Genomic DNA, 20093 nt, shown 5'->3' with positions numbered 1-20093 from the left:
ATTCCCCTGGCAGATTTCCGAATTAGCCAAGATGGGCAAGGGTCAAGCGGAGTGGTGGTAAGTGGATCCAAGCACCCTGTCTACATCATCGGGTCTCAATAATTGAAATACATCCATTAAAATTTGATCTAAGCCGGGCACACTGGACACACCCTCTGATTCTGCATCAGTGGTGGAGTCCAGTTCACTGCGAATCTAAGCGATTTCCCCTCAAAATGTAACGCAAATTCCTCACAGCAAGCAGCCAAGTGGTCCTGTGTCCCCACCGACTCTCCTGGCCAGAGGAGATCACAGACCACCTGAAACACCTCTGCTGGACAACATTCTGAGGAAGCAATGCGGGTAGCAAAATATTGTCATTTCGCCAGCTGTATTGCCATAGTATAGGACCAATAATGGGCTCTAAACCATTTTGGTCAGATTCACAGCGTGATTTCCTCCACCTGTGCTCTAGTCATCTCCCTACTCACTTCATCACCCGCAGCTCAGATGTATACCAAGGAGCTGTCTGGGCTCTGGGGGCGGGGAGAGGGTGTTAAGGCGCTATCGTGTCAACTGCCCAGGTCATCTCTCTATTCCACAAGGTGCCCTGAACGTTGACAGGAGTGCTGACCATATCAGATGGATATTCCCCCAGAACATTCAGGAAAACTTCCGGGTTCATTAGTATCCGAGGGCCGATCATCTTAATAGATCCCCCACTTTCGCAGAGGAAAAAGGATGCCAATAGTCTAAACTTGACCAGAAAGCGGTCTGACCATGACAATGGGGTCACTACCAACCCCTCCACATCCAGACCACCATCTTCCAATCCCATTGAGAAGATCAGGTCCAAACTACGGCCCTTTTCGTGTGTCAGGCCTACAGCAAATTAAGACAGCCCCATGGTTGTCGTGGTGGCCATGAAGTCCTGAGCCACTCCTGACAAGGCAGCCTCAGCATGGATGTTGAGGTCCCCCAGTACCAACAGCCTGGGAGTCCTCAACACCAGATCTGAGACAACCTCTGTTAGCTCAGGCAGGAAGACTGTTGGTACGCAGCAGGATGGTCAGTACACCAGCAGAATCGCAAATCTGTCTTGTAAGTCCAGCACACAATACAAGCCCTCAAGGCTCCTCTCAAGGGGACAGAAAGCCTAGTCAAAGAGATGGAACTCCTATAGACTATCGCAACTCCTCCTACCCGACCCTCTGAGTGAACATGGTGCTGGACCAAGTACCCAGGTAGACACATCTGGGAGAGGGGGATGCCACCCTCCTCTCCCACCCAGGTCTTGGTGATGCATGTCAGGTCAGCCCTCCCATCCAAGATTGTATCATGGATGAGGGTGGTCTTATTTTGTACTGACCTGGCATTCATAAACAGCACCATGAGGCTTGAGGGCATAGTGATATGGTCATCTGGTACCCCTTTGGGTAGCAGATTCTTGTGGCACATTTAAGATAACAAGTTTATCCTCTCTTATAAGCTTTTGGTACGTGTCACCCACCTCTTCAGTTGCCATTTATACTAATGCAAAATAGATGACAGTCCAGAAATGCTTATGCCAAATAAACAGGTTACTCCTTAAGAGGTTTTAAAAAAAAAAACACCTTTATTTATTTTGCTGCAACAGAATAATACATCTGTTCCCTACTGTGCCTCCTTGACAAGGGCTGGACAGAATATCTCGATCATGTTGTGATTCAGACTGAGCTTGTCCTATTTGGGCAGAAGCCTGGTATGGAAGATATTTGTTCTTTTTCTCGTTGTTCAGGCTGTTGCTGCTGAAATTTTTCCATGAGTAAGACTTATTTATGAGATCTTAAAAGAAAATATTTTTCTGTTCATGAAAGAGCCAGTACATTTCTCTGGGCCTTGTGTAGCACAATCTTTCTCTACCTAGTGCTCTTCACATCCATTGGACTACAAGTCTTATTATTCCCAGCCAGTGCTGAAAGTCTGCCAAACAGTCCTCCCTCTGGTTGTAACAGTGCAGATGACTCTCACTTGGATGGTGGTGGTGGTGGTTCTTCTTCTTCCTTCCTCTTCCTCTTCCTCTTCCTCTTATTATTATTATTATTATTATTATTATTATTATTATTATTATTATTATTATTATTATTATTATTATTATTATTATTATTATTATTATTATTATTATTAAATACCATACTCTGCTGATTTGTCACTTTTGATTGTTCAGGGCCAGAATTCTACTGGTTAATTACAGTGGTATAACATATTAGACATATTACCCAGAATCCTATTGGTGGTTGCACAAGATTTGCATAATTTGCTGTGGTTCGCTGCAGCTGAAGCCCTAGGGTGGCTCTTGGTTTCACAACTGGATGCATGACCAGGTGCATGGGAAGGATGTCTCCTGGCACCTTGTCAATTGGTAGCTATTAGCTATGATAAGTGACACAATCCTTACATGAGCACTGGTAAGAATCTGGTCATCACAAAAAGACAAGATTTCTTGAAAAATACAATCATGTTAGGAAAAAGTGAAGGAGGAGATTATTAATTTCTTATTTATTTAAAATATTTTTACCATCCTTATCTCCTTAAAAGGACCCAAGGCAGAAAAGGTAGCATGAGATGGATTGACTACATACGGGAAACCATGACCCTCAGTCTGTGAGTTCTGAGCATGGCTGTTTACGATTAGACTTTCGAGGAGGCATTCATTCTGAATATTGCCATAAATCAGATTTAACTTCATGGTACATAAGTCCAAAAAGGTAACATTGTCAAGTGCTCATTAAGATATAAATGAAAATGCTGGGGAACTCTTTGGACAAAGACATTAAATTTGCAGCTTGTCAAGCTCTAAAGGAAAATTGGTATAAGATGTTCTTCTGGTGGTATACTGCCCCAAATAATATTGAAAAGATGGTTAAAAAATTACAGAGGGGCTTGCTGGACATGTAAAATAACAGACAACACCTTCTACCATATGGGATGGATCTGTATAAAGTCGAAGATATACTGGATAATATTCGTCGTTGTTTAGTCGTTTAGTCGTGTCCGACGATGATAATATTACACGTGGAAATTTTTAAAGTCTTTAAAATTGAATTCTCCGTGGATCCAGAGACTATGTTGTTGGGAATCTTACCAGATAATGTAGAGAGAAGCTCACAAGATCTACTTAGATATATGTTGATGGCAGCTAGAATAACGTCTGCAATGAAATGGAAGACAGAAGAGTGTCTAATGATAGAGAGTTGGAAAGAAAAATTAGCTGAGTGTGCAATAATGGCAAAGTTTACAAACTGAGTAAATAAAAGACCAAAGAATATCAGCAAAAATGGCAAGCATATTACCTATACCTTGAAAATAATTAAGATGTCCAATACAACATAATATATAAATTCAAAATCTAAATCTATAAGTTGAAAATAGTTGGGGTAAATACCTAGTATTTAATCTTTTTTTTCCTTGCTGTTGTTGATCTATTCCATTTTGTTTTTGTTTTAATATCCTTCCTTACTACTAGACAGAAATGAAGAGTCTTGTTTGTGCTAAATGTAATTTAAATCCAAGATATGTAATCCTTTGTAATTTTTAAAATTATATTTATAGATAATGCCATAACTAATATAAGTATAGTAAGCATATTAGGCTGATATTATATTCTGTGTTTTTAAGTTGAATAATTGAAGCAATATAGGCTGCAATAATATAGCTAAGTTGAAAACAAAAATGGGGGAAAGCATTGTCAACATCATAATTACAATACTGCACAGTTTTATCTTACTTTTTGTTTCTGTGTTTTTGCTTGCAATTGTTATATGCAATTATATGACATCCAAAAAATGTTTAACGTATCAACATTTCCAAAACCCATTTTCCTTTCTGTATTCCCTAGCCTTTTTGAGAAAATTAAAAAACAAAACAAAAGAAAAACGGTGAGGGAGATATAAATCAAATTGTAGGGCGGCATACAGAAGAAAAAAGGTTTGGAGACTTTGGGTCATCCAGTCAAATCTGAGGAAACTTTTCACTTATATTTCATCTACTGGTGAGCAAGTCAAAGCAGCCTTTGCGTGGCTATCATTCACTGGAAGTGAGAACCAGAGACGTTTTGCTTCTTCTTAGAGGAAAGGCTTGTGTTTTAAAACCAGGAATAGGTAGACAGAAAACCATTGCACAGTCAGCACCAATCAGGGTATTCCCCATTGTCCAGAGAAAAAAAAAGGAAAGAAAAACTGTATATGACAGTTGCTTTATTGTTTCTGGTTGAAAAAAGCTTGTTTGGTGAGATATCAGTTCTGTAGCACCATCACATGGCAAAAGGTGGAAAATAACAAGTATGATAAGTACTTTTGATGGGCAAATTTAGGGCTTCTTAACAAGGAGTGGTATAATAATTTTTCGCAGCAGTTAAAAAAATCAACAGCTTCATATATTTCTTTTCTAAAATTGGCACAAATATTAATATAATTAATTTATGAATTTATAATGTATAATAGGTTTGCCCCACCTTTCCACAAAAAAACAGTGCTAGGGATGACTAATCATTGGAACACAGAATTGACACATGCAGCAGGGAGTCTGAATCATCCAGGGTAGCCATTTTCAATCTTCTTTTTGGCTGTGGCCATAAGCACAATTTTTTTTATAAACCTCTTCATGGATTGCTGCCTTGTCATGGCGAAGGGGCTTGAGTAACTCAGGGAAGCTATGGGCTATGCCGTGCAGGGACACCCAAGACGGACAGGTCATAGTGGAGAGTTCTGACTAAACACAATCCACCTGGAGCAGCAAATGGCAAGCCACTCCAGTATCTTTGCCAAGAATATCCAATGAAGAGAAACAAAATGCTAAAAGATATGACGCTGGAAGATGGGACGCTCAGGTCAGGAGGTGTCCAACATGTTACTGAGGAAGAAAGGAGGACAAGTACAAGTAGCTCCAGAGCTAATGAAGTGGTTGGGCCAAAGCTGAAAGGATGCTCAGCTGTGGATGTGCTTGGAAGTGAAAGGAAAGTCCGATGCTGCAAAGAAAAATACTGCATAGGAACCTGGAACATAAGATCTATGAACCTTGGTAAACTGGATGTGGTGAAACAGGAGATGGCAAGAATAAACATTGACATCCTGGGAGTCAGTGAACTAAAATGGACAGGAATGGGCGAATTCAATTCAGACGATTATCATATCTACTATTGTGGGCAAGAAGCCCATAGAAGGAATGAAATAGCCCTCATTGTCAACAAAAGAGTGGGAAAAGCTGTAATGGGATATAATCTCAAAAATGATAGAATGATTTCAATACGAATCCAAGGCAGACTTTTCAACATCACAATAATACAGGTTTATGCACCAACCACCAATGCTGAGGAGACTGAAATTGACCAATTTTATGAAGACTTACAACACCTTCTAGAACTGACACGAAAGAAAGATGTTCTTCTCATTCTAGGGGACTGGAATGCTAAAGTAGGGAGCTAAGAGATAAAAGATAGGGAGAGGTACAGAATATTGAATGCAGGCTTCCAAAGAAGAGCAAGGAGAGACAAGAGGGCCTTCTTAAATGAATAATGCAAAGAAATAGAGGAAAATAATAGAAAAGGAAAAACTAGAGTTCCGTTCAGGAAAATTGGAGCTATTAAATGAACCTTTTGTGCAAAGATGGACATAATAAAGGACAAAAATGGGAGGGACCTAACAGAAGCAGAAGACATCAAGAAGAGGTGGCAAGAATACACAGAGGAATTATACCAGAAAGATTTGGATATCCCGGACAACTCAGATAGTGTTGTTGCTGACCTTGAGCCAGATATCCTGGAGAATGAAGTCAAGTGGACCTTACAAAGCTTGGCTAACAACAAGGCCAGTGGAGGTGATGGCATTCCAGTTGAACTATTTAAAATCTTAAAAGATGATGCTGTTAAGGTGCCACACTCAATATGCCACTAAGTTTGGAAAACTCAACAGTGGCCAGAAGACTGGAAAAGATCAGTCTACATCCCAATCCCAAAGAAGGGCAGTGCCAAAGAATGCTCCAACTACCGTACAATTGCACTCATTTCACAAACTAGCAAGGTTATGCTCAAAATCCTACAAGGTAGGCTTCAGTGGTATGTGGACCAAGAACTCCCAGAAGTCCAAAATGGATTTCGAAGGGCAGAGGAACTAGAGACCAAATTGCTAACATGCATTGGATTATGGAGAAAGCCAGAGAGTTCCAGAAAAACATCTACTTCTGCTTCATTGACTACGCAAAACCTTTGACTGGGTGTTTTGTTTTGTTTTTTCTTTTTGAGTGAGAAAGACATGCAATTGCTACTTTCTGTTTTTTCTAGTACTTCCCTTTCCATGCTTTCTTATGTTTTCTTACTTCTTCATTTTTGCTTAGACCAGGAAAAATACAGACATGGAAACCAGGATTGGTTCTTCCTCAGAATAATTAATTGACTTTTTATTCATACTGTGTAAAACAGGAATACAGTGATTAGAGATGGGGTTTTCAGACTGAAATAAATGAGAAAAACTACGAAGGAGCTTTTATATGGTCTTTCTTTGATTTCTGAAAGACAGCCTCTTAGACTTGAAAGCTTCCTTTTAACAAAAAGAGGAGTACAACAGTTTCATGTTCTTTCCAGATTTCCATCATCTTTCACCTGTTAAATCCCCAGGAAATGTTTAATCAGCATGCCAACTTCAAATAGTGTCAGAAGGGCTGTTATCAGTAGGCCAGGTTTTCTTTGGGGGTGGGGTTGCTTGAATGTTTGCCTTTATTATCTTGCTGGCTTTTCTTGATTTTAAGGAGACAGGACTGTTTGTGTACTGTATAGGTTTTTCCCCTCAATTTTGCGATGTTTTCCCATGTGATGATACTTTCCTCGTTTGATTTTTTAAGTTATCAGTTGATTATTTTAGTGTGTATATATTCTGTTGAAGCTGTATATTTTTTTAGGAAGACTGATAATTTTTCTTTTTCATATATTGTGACCTGCTTTTGAAGTAGACTGATTATCTGTTGCATTGGCCCTGCTCTTTTGAGCAGTTTTAAGATTGATTGATTGATTAATTGGTTGGTTGGTTGGTTTCTGAAGTGACAAAACATTAATGGTTAACCCAAAAGGAAAGAACACAGAGGAGGCTTCCCTTTTTGTAAAATGAATTTTTGTATTCCAGGGCAATTGTATTGTGGAAGCAAAAGAGGCACCTCCATGAAAAGAAGCTAAAATGAAAGAAATAATTAAATTCTCCATGCACATCCCTTATGAATGTCCACCAAGTGTGTATGTGCACTGTTAAGGATCCTGTCACCTAGGCTCTTTCTTATAACCACTCTGTCATGCTACTAGTCCTTTGGTTCTTGCTGGGAGCACCCATTGGGAACAGGAGGAATGAGGCTATGAGCTCTGGGTGGAATCCAGTTATCCCCCAACAAATTTTCTGCCTGTTTAGGCTGCATGCTCCACAGGTTACCACTTAAAACTTCACCACCAGCTCCACCACCATTGATTTAACTAACACCAATTCAGATACTACAAAAATGAGAGGCAAATATATTGGGGGAGGGGAGGTAAAAGGTTCAGATCCAGAACAACTGTAGGTACAGGAATACAGAATATAAACAGCAATGCCATAAAATGAGAAAAGCTGGAACTAACCTATCTGGCTGTACCTTAGCAGAGAGATGGGAAATCTTGGGTTTCCTTGGTGAGACTAAAACCTGGCATACTTTCATAGGTTTGCACAGTTCTCCTCACAAGTAAGTGAGGGGGAAGCCTTGCCTGGAATCACCCTTCCGAAAAACAAGGGATAAATCAAATAAAACACTTTATCAAATTCCCTTTATACAGTTGATGGACTATTAAATAGCTCTTAACCTGCCTTGATGATCACCCTCCAGAACAAAACACATCCTGCTGCCAGAGGTTGACAATAGTCAGTCCTCTGCCAGCTACCTTAATGTACCTCAGGAGAGCAGCATGCCAACTTCCTAACTCAGGGATACCATATCTTTGGTCACTTTGATAAAAAAAGAGAGAGATAAATAAAGATAATGGTTGTTGTGGGTTTTTCGGGCTCTTTGGCCATGTTCTGAAGGTTGTTCTTCCTAATGTTTCACCAATCTCTGTGGCCGGCATCTTCAGAGGACAGATCTTCAGAGGACAGCACTCCTCTGAAGTTAGGAAGAACAACCTTCAGATCACGGCCAAAGAGCCTGAAAAACCCACAACAGCCATTAGATCCCGGCCGTGAAAGCCTTGGCAAATACAAACAAAGATAACATTCAACCAAAAGTCAATTCTCTTTCAGCTGTCACAGTCCCATGCCTGCCAGGCAGTCATAAAAATTCAGATGATGTGTTTCATGATCTATCTATCTATCTATCTATCTATCTATCTATCTATCTATCTATCTATCTATCTATCTATCTATCTATCTATCTATCTATCTATCTATCTATCTATCTATCTATCTATCTATCTATCTATCTATCTATCTATCTATCTATCTATCTATCTATCTATCTATCTATCTCTCTGTCTCTCTGTCTCTCTGTCTCTCTGTCTCTCTGTCTGTCTATGTATCTATCTATTTATTTATTTATACCCCGCCTATCTAGTTGAACAACCATTTTGCCAATACAGCAATGTACCACACATTTTTAAAAAAAAAGGTGGGGTGGGGGGAACAGTGAAAGGCAAAAGAAAAGGAAGGGGAAATGTCCCACTTGAGAGGTGTTGAGGTGTTGATGAACATAACCACATCTAATTCACCCCAAAAAAGGTGGAATGGTTAAAAAACGTATGAACCACTATCACAGGATAGATGCCACATGACCACAACATGCAACTATAGAGGAAGCAGAAGACACAAGAAAGAAGAGGGGCATTTCTCTAGTCTGACTGCAGCCTCACTCTCCTTCCACATTAAACTCCACACCTAGTAATCCCAAGGGCTCTTTATTTTGGCAACAGTATAATCTAGGGTGAAGGGAGGACAATGTCTATTCAGTGCTGCCACTGTTATACGTAATCATTTTTAGACCATCAGGGTTGGAAAGGACCTTATGGATCATCGAGTCAAGACTGTGTCAAGGAAGCACAGCAGGGAGTCAGACTCACAACCTCTGTCTCGGCAACCAGATACCTAAACCACTGAACGTTCCAGCATAAACTGAAAGTCAGAAATCCTTGCTGACCTACTGGAAATCATCCTGGTATCTGGCACTAACATTTACACCTAATGACCATCTGTCCTGTCATACAGTGTCATGTAGTCCATAACATGTTGTGTAAGTGGTTTCTTTACATAGACATTGCACTGCCCAAACTGGTACCGATGAAATAGCAAAAACAATTTCAACTGCCCATGATTGACAAGATGCCATGTCAATCAAATAAGTCACCAAGATCTTTAATTTTTCTCCACTGACATACCCTTCTTTGAAGCAGACTCTCATACCTTTATGCTTAATTGACCTAAAGCCACTATACAAATTACTCATAACATTCTGGGAATGAAGCAGCACAATTGCACAATAAAAGCACCATCCTGTTGATTGTGCAAATCAGATTTCTAAAACAACAAGGAGATGTAAGTTCCATGTGACAGTGTTTGTAGAATAGCCTTGCTAGTGTTGTTAAAAAAAACAACACAAAACACCACACACACAGAACAAGTGGGTGGGGACAATTGGATTTATACTGTATGAGATGTATGTGTCTTATTCCAGCTGGTCTTTGCTTCTTATAGCTTCACAAGCTTCTACAGTCTGTAAAGTCCTAAAACAGGACTGCCAACATGGGATACATTTTCCATCTTGCCATCTGCCTGCTAACATCATCTGCTCTCAGTCTGCTCCATGAGGAAAAGCAAACTCAAGAACCCGAAGGTTTCCATGATGCTTTCCCTCCACTATGGGAATCTGCACCTCGAACCTTAGAAGATTACCTGAGAAAAGGCAACACCATTGTCATCAATCCCTGGAACTATAGGGAGAGACTGGGATTGTATAAAATATTGCTGAACTTCTCAGCTAAATATTTTGCTGGACTTGGACCTAAAAACGGTGGGAACATCCTATGGGGATTGCCCTTGCAGCATGGCTGGCAATACAGAACAGGTACAAACAATTTCCTTGTAGTCTAACCTTTAAACATTAAGTCAATTTATGTTAAATGCTTTATCAGAATCACACATCCTCACTGTTGTTTCTATTAAAACTGGAGTTGTCCAAAGTCATCCTGAGGCATCTCTCCTCTCCCTCCCTCCCTCCCTCTCTCACACACACAGAAGGGAAAGTATTGACTTTTCACATGATTAGGGAACATAATTCAGCAGATGACCCTTATTTTCCTGTCTGGCAAGTTAGATGGAGTAATATCAGTTTCTGGGAAATTTGAAGCTGTTAGTGAGAGATACATTTCAACCTAGGCCAGGAGAATATTCTATTAATTGGCAAAACATTTCAATGGTGGCATATATGAGAGTCTTCTACTGTACATGTGTGAGCCTGCAAAACAGTTGCTGCAGGGAGAATAATGGGGGAGCTACTTCATCTTCTCTTGTCTAGTGGATTTTCCAGGCAGTTTCATACCCAGCATTGTCTTTGCACCCATGCTTTTTTTGGGGGAAAAATCACATTTACAAATAGTGTTATTGTTGTATGTTCTCCTGCGTAACCTCTATTATGATCCAAAGAAAGTTGTTTTGTTGGCTTTATGTGTTCCCTTAGCTTTATAGAACATGTAGCCAATTCATAGGAAGAAAAAAGTTCTGAGAGGGGTAATACCTTTATTGTGTTGCTAAAAAGTTACAAATAATGTAAGGATGCAAGCTCTCTTGGTGGGGCAAAAATGGTTTTAAAAAACGGACATGAAGCAAGACTCTGGAATTCTCTCCCACAAGAAGACAGGATAGTTCATCTTTACTGTCCATCTGCAAGCAAGAGAGGACCTTTCTCTTCAGGAAGGGTATTCCTTAGTGACTGACTATCTAGGAGAAAATAAAATGGATGTTTTCTATTTTGTTGCTTCTATATCTTTTAGTAATGTTTTTACTAAACATTTTTAATATAATGTCATTAATTCTTCTTTAATACGTGAATAGTATACTGTTCTACGTTGTAATATTGTATTTTTAATTATGTAAGCCGCTTGGATCCTTTTTTAAGGAGAAAAGTGAGGTAATAATATTTTAAATAAATAAACAGTTCATAACCCAGACCAGATTGGATGGTGCCCATGGCTCTTAAAAGCAGAATGCCAACAAGGTGGAATGCTGCAGAATCCCCATGAGACAGAGGCATCAAATAATCAATTTACATCTTTCCTCTCTCTGGCTTGGACCCCTTTGGAGATCAAAAGAAAGTTAAATCTAATATTTTTGTCTTCAAAGAAAATGTTTTTGTCTTCAAAAAGAGTGGTTACCTCTAACATATTAGTGTCAATGTCTTGGATAAACATGTTTATTATTATACAGACTGATTTGTATTTGTATAACACTAGGTGACGCTCCAGTAACTTAGGCTGCAATCCTCCATCCACTTACCTAGAAGGGATTGCCACTGAACTCAGTGACATGTATTCCTGGGTAGACATGTAGCAACAAAGTGTGGTGATGTGTCAGTCCTATGCATATTTATGGGGAGTGAATCTGGTTGAACAGAATAGGAATTACTTCTGAGAAAGCATGGATGAAAATAAAAGAGAACAACAGAAACATATGCTATTCCTTTAGTGGTCCAGATCAAACACTTCCTAAACAAAGAACAGTTTTCCTTCTCTCTTCTGTGTCAAGTGGGAAAACTCTCAGCCACATGTAGAAAGAAAACTGTATGCAATACTCTGTTTGATTATCTTCCAGGCAGATTAGCAGATCCCATTAGTGACACAGTGTGTGGCCATAAGGATGGAGATGATCTCTGTGTATCTGTATACAGCTGGTGGGCTTGTAAGTATACATCCTTTTTCATGAAACATTGTGTGGTCTCCAAAACAATTTAGCATTTGTTGCCCCATCAGATTTCTCAGTCATTTCATTATTTCCAGATTTAGCTGAGAAGTCATCTATCATACTCCACATTTCACAACAAAAGAATAAGGATGCAGACTTCCTGTTTGTTTCTGTGTCGGTTTTTTTTTTTTTTAAAAAAAACATGAATAAGGTTTCAGGTAGGATTTGTTGTGCACTAACATGGTGCAAGAGAGTGGTCCTTCATTACTATCAAACCATGTCAGGTCTCAACAGCTTCCCTTTCTCCAACTGGCTGGGACCAGACTCAAAGAACAGCTATCACAAATGTCTGCAGCTATGGAATGCCATTGGTTGATGGAATAGTTATAAAACAATATTCTTGAGTCCATCTGTAAAGCTGCCCTTAAGGAAGTCCTCCTGGGAAGACAATCTGCTTTGATCCATGATTACAAATTCTTTCATCTTCTATTAATAAGCTGTGAATTAATGCAGTTCATGACTGCTAAAAGGTCACCGTCAGTTCAGAGAAAGACTTGTGCTCCAAGATTTCACAGCCAGCTTTGCAGAGACCCTACCACCACGGCTGCAATTTTCTATGGTTCACTGGGCCATCTTCCAGACGTAGGGATAGAAAAGAACTTTGTTTCAGTTCATTTTTTTGGTGAGAATTTTTTTCAGACTCACACATTTCTTAGATTAGTATCCTTTTGAGTTTCTGAAGAGGGGAAAGTCCCAGCAGTGTAGTGATGTAGGATCATGCTGTTTGTGCACATGACAACATTGTATAAGTGGTGATTACGAGGAAGGCCCTCCCACTCCTGCTTGTACCACTTGAGTGAGCAGCCTGATTCTGTCTTAGCACACTGACAACCTTCCACTCAGTGGAAGCTCTACAGTATGCCAGACATACTACTCAGAATGTATAATATAAGAATGTAAATGTGTGAGAAACAGCAATGGGCAAATATGTCCATCTGGGCATGGAGCTTTTAATGTTTAACCAGTGAAAGACTCTCCACACATTCAAGATATAGTTATTTCAGCATGAGCTTTCATGTACTGCAGTCTCAAAATGGCCAAACTACATTTTTGTTGTTGTTGTCAAGGACTATAATCATCATACAGTGAAGGTATGTACCATCCTATCCAATTACTGTGTGATGTCTTAGATTTGTCTGTATCTTTTAAGAAATTGCAAGAAGCTTCTGGTTTTGATGATGACTGTGAAGATATGCTTCAACAGTCCATAGTTAGACTCAAACAAATTGGGAGTTACTTCAACCAAAAGGAAAAGAATCAGACTGCATATAAACATGACTTTCCTTACTGTCAAAACAGACATTTCAACTAAACCAGCTTTGCTACTGTTCATTATTCCAGGTATGAACTACTACCTAGCCGTTATTCCCTTTCTGGGAGCCCTGGACAGTGGCTTCTTTGGAGAGTTGCCATATGAGGTAGAAATGCTACCACCAGTTGAGCAGCAAGCTGACTTTTGCCACAGCACTACCGAATGCAAGATTCAAGCCCCCAGAGTTATGGCTAGCTGGAGCAATTTCTTCAAGGTACTATTTTTGTTTTTCCTACACATGAGCTGGATGAATCACAACTCAATGAACTTTTAGTGATTTTTTTATTTGCTGATTTCTTTGGACATAAAACAGTCCCCAAGGCTCCTAGAGACACCAAAATTGCAGGGAAGCTTCCTCTGACTCTCCTCTACAATCCCTCCAAATTTGGTCAAGATTGAGATTCCCCAAACCAGCCGCTAAAGGACAATTTACTGGTGGGACCCACTTTGTGGATATCTGAAACCCAATATTCACCAAACTTGGAGAGATCATAGAGAAGAGTCCAAGGAAGCTTCTCTGTAATTTTGGTGTCTCTAGGTGCCTGGTGGAACTTTCCGGGGAGGACCTACTTGTGGATGTATTACTAAAGGTAAAGGTAAAGGTTCCCCTTGACAATTTTTGTCCAGTCGTGTTCGACTCTAGGGGGCGGTGCTCATCCCCGTTTCCAAGCCATAGAGCCAGCGTTTGTCCAAAGACAATCTTCCGTGGTCACATGGCCAGTGCGACTTAGACACAGAACGCTGTTACCTTCCCATCGAGGTGGTCCCTATTTATCTACTTGCATTTGCATGCTTTCGAACCGCTAGGTTGGCGGGAGCTGGGACAAGCGACGGGAGCTCACTCCGTCGCGTGGATTCGATCTTACGATTGCTTGGTCTTCTGACCCTGCAGCACAAGCTTCTGCGGTTTAGCCCGCAGCGCCACCACGTCCCTTTTGGATGTATTACTAGGACATCCAAAATCCAAAGTCCACCAATCTTGCAGGGCTTGTAGAGGAGAGTCAAGGGGAGCTTCTATGCAAATTTGGTTTCTCTGGGTTCAGTGGGGGGCTTTATAGGGTTTTCAATTTAAAAATGACAAATCATTTCATCAATTCATCAGAAAAAATATTAATTTGTAATTTGTGAGTCATCGACCTTGATCAATCATGAATCAAAATGAATCACCATTCTTCTGTTTCATGTCCATATCTAGTAACAAACCATCACCCATTGCAAGAGTGAGCAACAATAACTGTATATGAGAAGGAAAAAAAATCAATCATCCACTGACCTATGCAGGTGTTAACAGCAATTTAAAGCTTGCATTTACCATCATATCACCATCCTCATCAATTCATCAGGAGGAAGTAGTACATATGAGAAAGAAAAATCATCATTATGATTATAATCAAAATAAAGCCCACAAAAATCACTGAAAACAATTTAGTTAACTCCCTCAAATCTCAATTCCCACCAATAATAAAGGATTGGAGTGACAGCCCTCCCAACTCTTTGATAGCTATGGCCCAACAATACTGGAAGCAGTCACCTAGGTGAAGGACAGGAAGAAAGGCACTACAGGGGAAAATCTGTCCCCCACAAAAAAGTTCAATAAAATAAAAGGCAAAAAAAGAGAGGGTAATGCAAATTACAAATTATATAAAAGAAATCTGTAAGTTTCCTGAACCTCTCTTTTAGTATCCCAAACCTGTCATATTTTGGAAGCCATCTATTGTAAAGTCATGGGAGACTCCAAGAAAGAATAAAAGGGGTTCTTTTGTGTTTTCCCCTTTCAGGTTAACCCCCAAATCCCATCCATACTAACAGATATCCGTGTTTCCTTGTTTCAGTATCTTTTATCCACTGAACCAAATTCTGAATCATCTGCAACCCTTTTCTTCTCACAAGAAGAGGCCCTGAACTATATGTGGAAAGCTCATGTCCAATCCATTGCCTTTGCCCTTCCAAAGTTTCAGAACCGGTAAGGTAAAACCATCCAAACACTAAAGACTTTTTCTTATCACGTGCATTCATAACAGTGACACTTTCACTTCAGGGCACAACTGAGGGGAAGGGTTGGCAGTGATTGCTGCCTCTTGGCGCTTCCTTTTGGACTCCCCATTTCCTTATCCAGGTGACAAAATTGTGTATGCCACACAGCCTGTCCTGGACCTCTACACTAGCTTCTTGCAATGGTGGACATTGTGCATTGCCAGGGTTCAAGCAGGAGTCAGCTAGCAATCCTGTTCAGCCTTTCACAACAAAATGTCCTGGATTCACCTTGGTCCACATATATTTGATTTTTCTTTCTGATAAATAAATAAATAATATACCACAGTACCAAAGAGTGATGCAGCTAGCATTCATGTGTGATTAAATATCGTTCTGAGAACCTGTAGGTTAGAAAGCATTTCTCCTCTTGGCAGCAGGATGAATACTGAATGAATTAAAGTATGACCTGATTTTCTGTCATTCTTCCCTTCTCCCCAATTTTAGATTATCATATCTCAACAGTCCAGAAAGTGCTTTTGCTAAGGATTGGTCAGCTGCAGTTGACTTCATTGCGGCCACTCATTTTTCTACGAACCAGAACACTACAAACCAGTTCCAGACAGGGTTACCACCTCGACTGCTTTTGGAAGGAGACAAAGAACCTCTTATTGCTGACTTTACACCTACGCAGAATAAAGTGTTGTTTCTTCTTCGGGCTCTTCGAAAGAGTAATGAGAAAATGGGTCAGTGTTTTAAGCAAGCAAATTGTCAAAGCGTGAGGAACCTTCAAAGATCCAGAGGCCACATCCACTCCTATACGACCTCCCTAAAACATGCACCTTTGGAAAAAAATAAGGGTGCTTCTTTTTTAAGTTTAAAAAATTCCCTTGGAACCCTTAGTGGTCTGCCAAAAATCTTTTTAAAATATTTTTTTAAATCAGGAATGTGAGCCCCCAGGGATGGTGGTGGGACCCAAAACACGGCAAAATTGCTTACCCAACTTCTAGACAGGATGGGGGGGCTTTCTGAATATTTTTTCTTTTACTTTAATCAGTAAGAACCAATTTTCATCCCATAATATTGTTGATACATTTCTTCTTAAATAGGTGTGGGTTTTGTGTGTGAGCTTAAGATTAATATATCATGTGTAAAATGTATTGTTCTTTTTAAAAAAACCTTGCAGAGTGAACGACTGATAGTAGTGAACTATTGATCTGATTCCTGGAAAGTTTCTTGGCTTTAAAATTTGACTTGACCCATTAGGATTTATTTGAATTGAAAAAGGAATGACAAATTGACAGTTAAATGAATAAATGCACTGCTTATTTTGCAGGGGGAATTTTGCTCCTGTTGTGGAGAAAAGCCATGTCATCTGAAGAAGCAAGAAAAATTGGCCGCCACCTGCTTGAAAGCGTAATATAGAGCCATGGTTTCCAACCTTTGAGTCTCCAGACGTTTTTGTGTTAAAAGTCCCAAAAAACGTCACCACTAGTTTTTGGAAAATCCGAATTCTATCTGCTTAAAAGCAATGACTTTACTTATTGTCCCACAGGTCAAATACCAATGATTGTATACTGCCTATATTGTATAATGCCAATACTGCTTCAATATTGTTTGGAAAACTTATCTTTTCTATTGATCCCCCATCTGCACTGGATTAATACTGCAATCTAGTGGAGTAGTAAATTAAGAAACGTAGGTGCTCATCAGGACAATACCAGCCGCCAGCCGCACTTCATTACAAAAGCTTAATAATGCAAGCAGCTGGAGCAGTCCACATTAATAAAGGATACAAAAATGAGAACCCTCAAAATTAACCTTGTTATAAGACACTAACCTTGTCAACAATTCCCAGAATTAACAAAACTCTGGCCAAATCTGGCTCACTCAACTGTCAAGGACACAATAATTTTTAGATATGCTGGATAGCTGAATGGTTTAGGTGTCTGATGGTACATTATGATGATGGTGGTGATCATGATGATGATGATATGGGTTTGAATATAAGAGCACCAGCATGAGTGTTTAGTTTTACTTTTTTAAAAAAAAGACCTGTAGATGTTTTCAAAGAAATATTGTGTATCTGAAGTGGATTGTAAATCCATGTAATCTCACAATGAAATAAAGCTGCTAAATCCTAAAGCAGGGGTCTCCACACTTTTGAGTGTGAGGGCCACATCGTATATATTTCACATTTTTGAGGACCAAAGGAATGTGTGCAGGTACTCCTCTTCAAGGTCAAACTTTATAAAATAGACAGGCTGTGGTCTAGAAGAAGTCTCAGGCTTCCAGAGTAGCAGGTCAAATAGTATCTCAATCCATCTTCACTATAACACATTAGTGCATAATGCATTTAATCAAAACGCATACTGAAATACTATCAGTTATAATAATGAAAATAAAATAGAGAAGAAAATCACACATCCACAAACACACACATTATGAAGAATAGAATTGTATTTTAACATTTTAGAAAAATTGTGTATATTACGTAATTGCACCAATAGCTAGACTATTGATGATTTCTTAAAAGTATAATACGATTGCTCTTACAACAAAAACAAAATAGCTGCAAAATGAGTTACAGAGCACCATCTTGTGGTTTTGCTTAGTACTGCTTTACAAGATAGCTCCAGCCATCCAACACAGACATTTTCTTCGCAGAATTAGTAAATATATACTGTATATATACTAGGTATGAGAGATATGGGATTGTGATTATAATGCTAGGGTATATGGCATTATACCCTAGCATTTCAGGGTATATCTCACCCTGAAATGCTAGGGTATAATGCCAGACCCATAAAACAAGTCCTTGATATGTCACATGATGGGCCCCTTGCAATGTCCCAGAGGAGAGAAGGCAGTATGGAAACATGTCAAGGCATCAATGGTGTATTTCCCCCCCCCAAAAAAAAATGTTGCTATCTTGTTGGAAGAATTAGACTATTTTGATACGCATTACTGGTGAGTACTTTATTATTTATTGCCCACACTTCAATCTAAAACATGACATCTAGAGTGGGTTATAGTCCATAAACAATTAAAAAAAAAACAATAGTTCTGTTAACAACAAAGCTGCTTCAAAGAGGATCAACTTCACTCCCGTTCTGTGGAACCTTTTTCTTTTGGGTGTTGTAACAGAGACACAAATTATTCTTTCACCAGAATGTGATGCTCCTTAGTTTCCACAATAATGTATTCAAACGTGTAGTAACACCTCCATGTTTTCTTCGGTGCATGATAGACAGAAATTCAGGAGGTGCTTTTGGCAGGAAAGGAAGTGGAAGGAAGACCAAAGCACTTATGACTAGTGCTGCCAGGAAACAGCTGAGTCCTGTTGGAAGTGCCAGCCAAAAGCAGAGAAGGGGATCCTTTGCTATTTCATTCTAGATGGCAAAGAACTGCTCTCCAGATTTTGTTAGACTGAAATTCCCATCAGCCTTCACTGGTAGAGCCAATGCTAAGGACTGCTAGGAATCGCGGTCCCAATAGCACCAGGAAGCTCATGCTTTGCCCATCTCTCGATTATACCCTAGGAAGAATTGTAGAGCAGGTACTCTGTAATTTTTCTTTTAACTCTCAGGTAAAGCCACCGTTGGTACAAGAATGTCTTACAGCTTCATATACAGAAGACGAAACATTTTCCTCAAGAAAATAACATCTGGGTAAGAACTACTCAAATATTCCTTGGGTGATTCTATCATCTTTTGGAATGAATTAATTGATTCATCGTAACATCTTTCAACCATATTCCGAGCAAGGTTGTGAGGTGACAGCTGATTGGTTTCAGTGAAAATGCTGATACTAAAGACACAACTTTTTCCTTATGTCAAATGTTTAACAACAAGTTAAGAGAGGGGACAAGGCATTCATCATTCTTTCATACTATAGTTCTGGTCTGACATGTCCCCTTCTTTAAAAAAATACAAACTACATGATGATGTTATGCACTGAGACTTCAAGACACTCATGAAGCAGGACATAGAATACTAAAAGAGTATTGTATTTCCTCCCTGTAATGTTCCAATCATTCAGTGTCATTTTATGGATAAGCTTCTAATGTACTGCCATTATCTAGCAATTTTCAAAGGAAATAAGTTAATGGGGTCTAAGAAAATGTAGGAGTTTTTACCTTAATTACCTAGTTCATAGATCAGAGTAATTATGCTATATTTCAACAGATTTCCATGTATAATCTAAAAGTAATTACTGCAGCTGCCAGCTGTTAAAATATTAAGCTAATTGTACTCACAGAAAAGTTTGAAAGCAAGTTTTGACCTTTCCTGTATTTAATTTAGATTATATCCCACAGACTCAGCCAAACACACACACAAACAAAGTTGACAAAACAAATATACAAAGAAATTAATGAAGGACACAGGTGGCTTTTTTCCTTCAAGAATTGTTGATTTTTTTTCTTTTGAAGGAAACTAGATGCTGTGCAGTCAGTTGAAAACTCATTTCAAAGGTAGTAAATCCATGGATGTAGCCAGTACTTTCTTCAAAGTGGATACTATAGAATTGTGATGTAAATTAATTTAAATGGTCTGTCATATTCAATGCTTCCTCTTTATTTTGGAAGAAAATCATTGTATTTGTGAATGTGAATATCATTGCATTTGTCAGAATACAGAACCCTGGGATGTCTTTTTTAACTTCTACAAATGTTCTCTTTCTGCTACCTAAGACAACAAAATGTGGACAAAATTAAAATAAATGACAAAATATTACAAGATGTTATATTCAGGGGCCACTACAGAAGTGCCAAATGCAAACAGATGCATCCTGCAATATTTTATGATTTATTTTTAATTTTTACAACTTCACAAAGTTTA

The 20093-nt window shown here is 39.1% G+C and overlaps 1 protein-coding gene across 1 annotated transcript; it reads left to right on the top strand.

Annotated features, from left to right (window-relative positions):
* Positions 1–2220: 2220 nt before the first annotated feature.
* C1H6orf58 (chromosome 1 C6orf58 homolog) lies at positions 2221–17821 on the top strand. The gene is made up of 6 exons (XM_073000115.2): positions 2221–10077; positions 11820–11906; positions 13311–13495; positions 15114–15244; positions 15760–15998; positions 16589–17821. Exons 1-6 carry the CDS (start codon positions 9756–9758, stop codon positions 16675–16677), a joined length of 1053 nt encoding a protein of 350 aa, XP_072856216.2. The 5' UTR covers positions 2221–9755; the 3' UTR covers positions 16678–17821.
* The last annotated feature ends 2272 nt before the right edge of the window (positions 17822–20093 follow it).

The sequence above is a fragment of the Pogona vitticeps genome, chromosome 1 (genome assembly GCF_051106095.1).
Source record: "Pogona vitticeps strain Pit_001003342236 chromosome 1, PviZW2.1, whole genome shotgun sequence".
In the NCBI taxonomy this organism is placed as follows: domain Eukaryota; kingdom Metazoa; phylum Chordata; class Lepidosauria; order Squamata; family Agamidae; genus Pogona; species Pogona vitticeps.
Note: the sequence above shows the minus strand (reverse complement) of the source record. Positions and strands in the feature narration are given on the sequence as shown.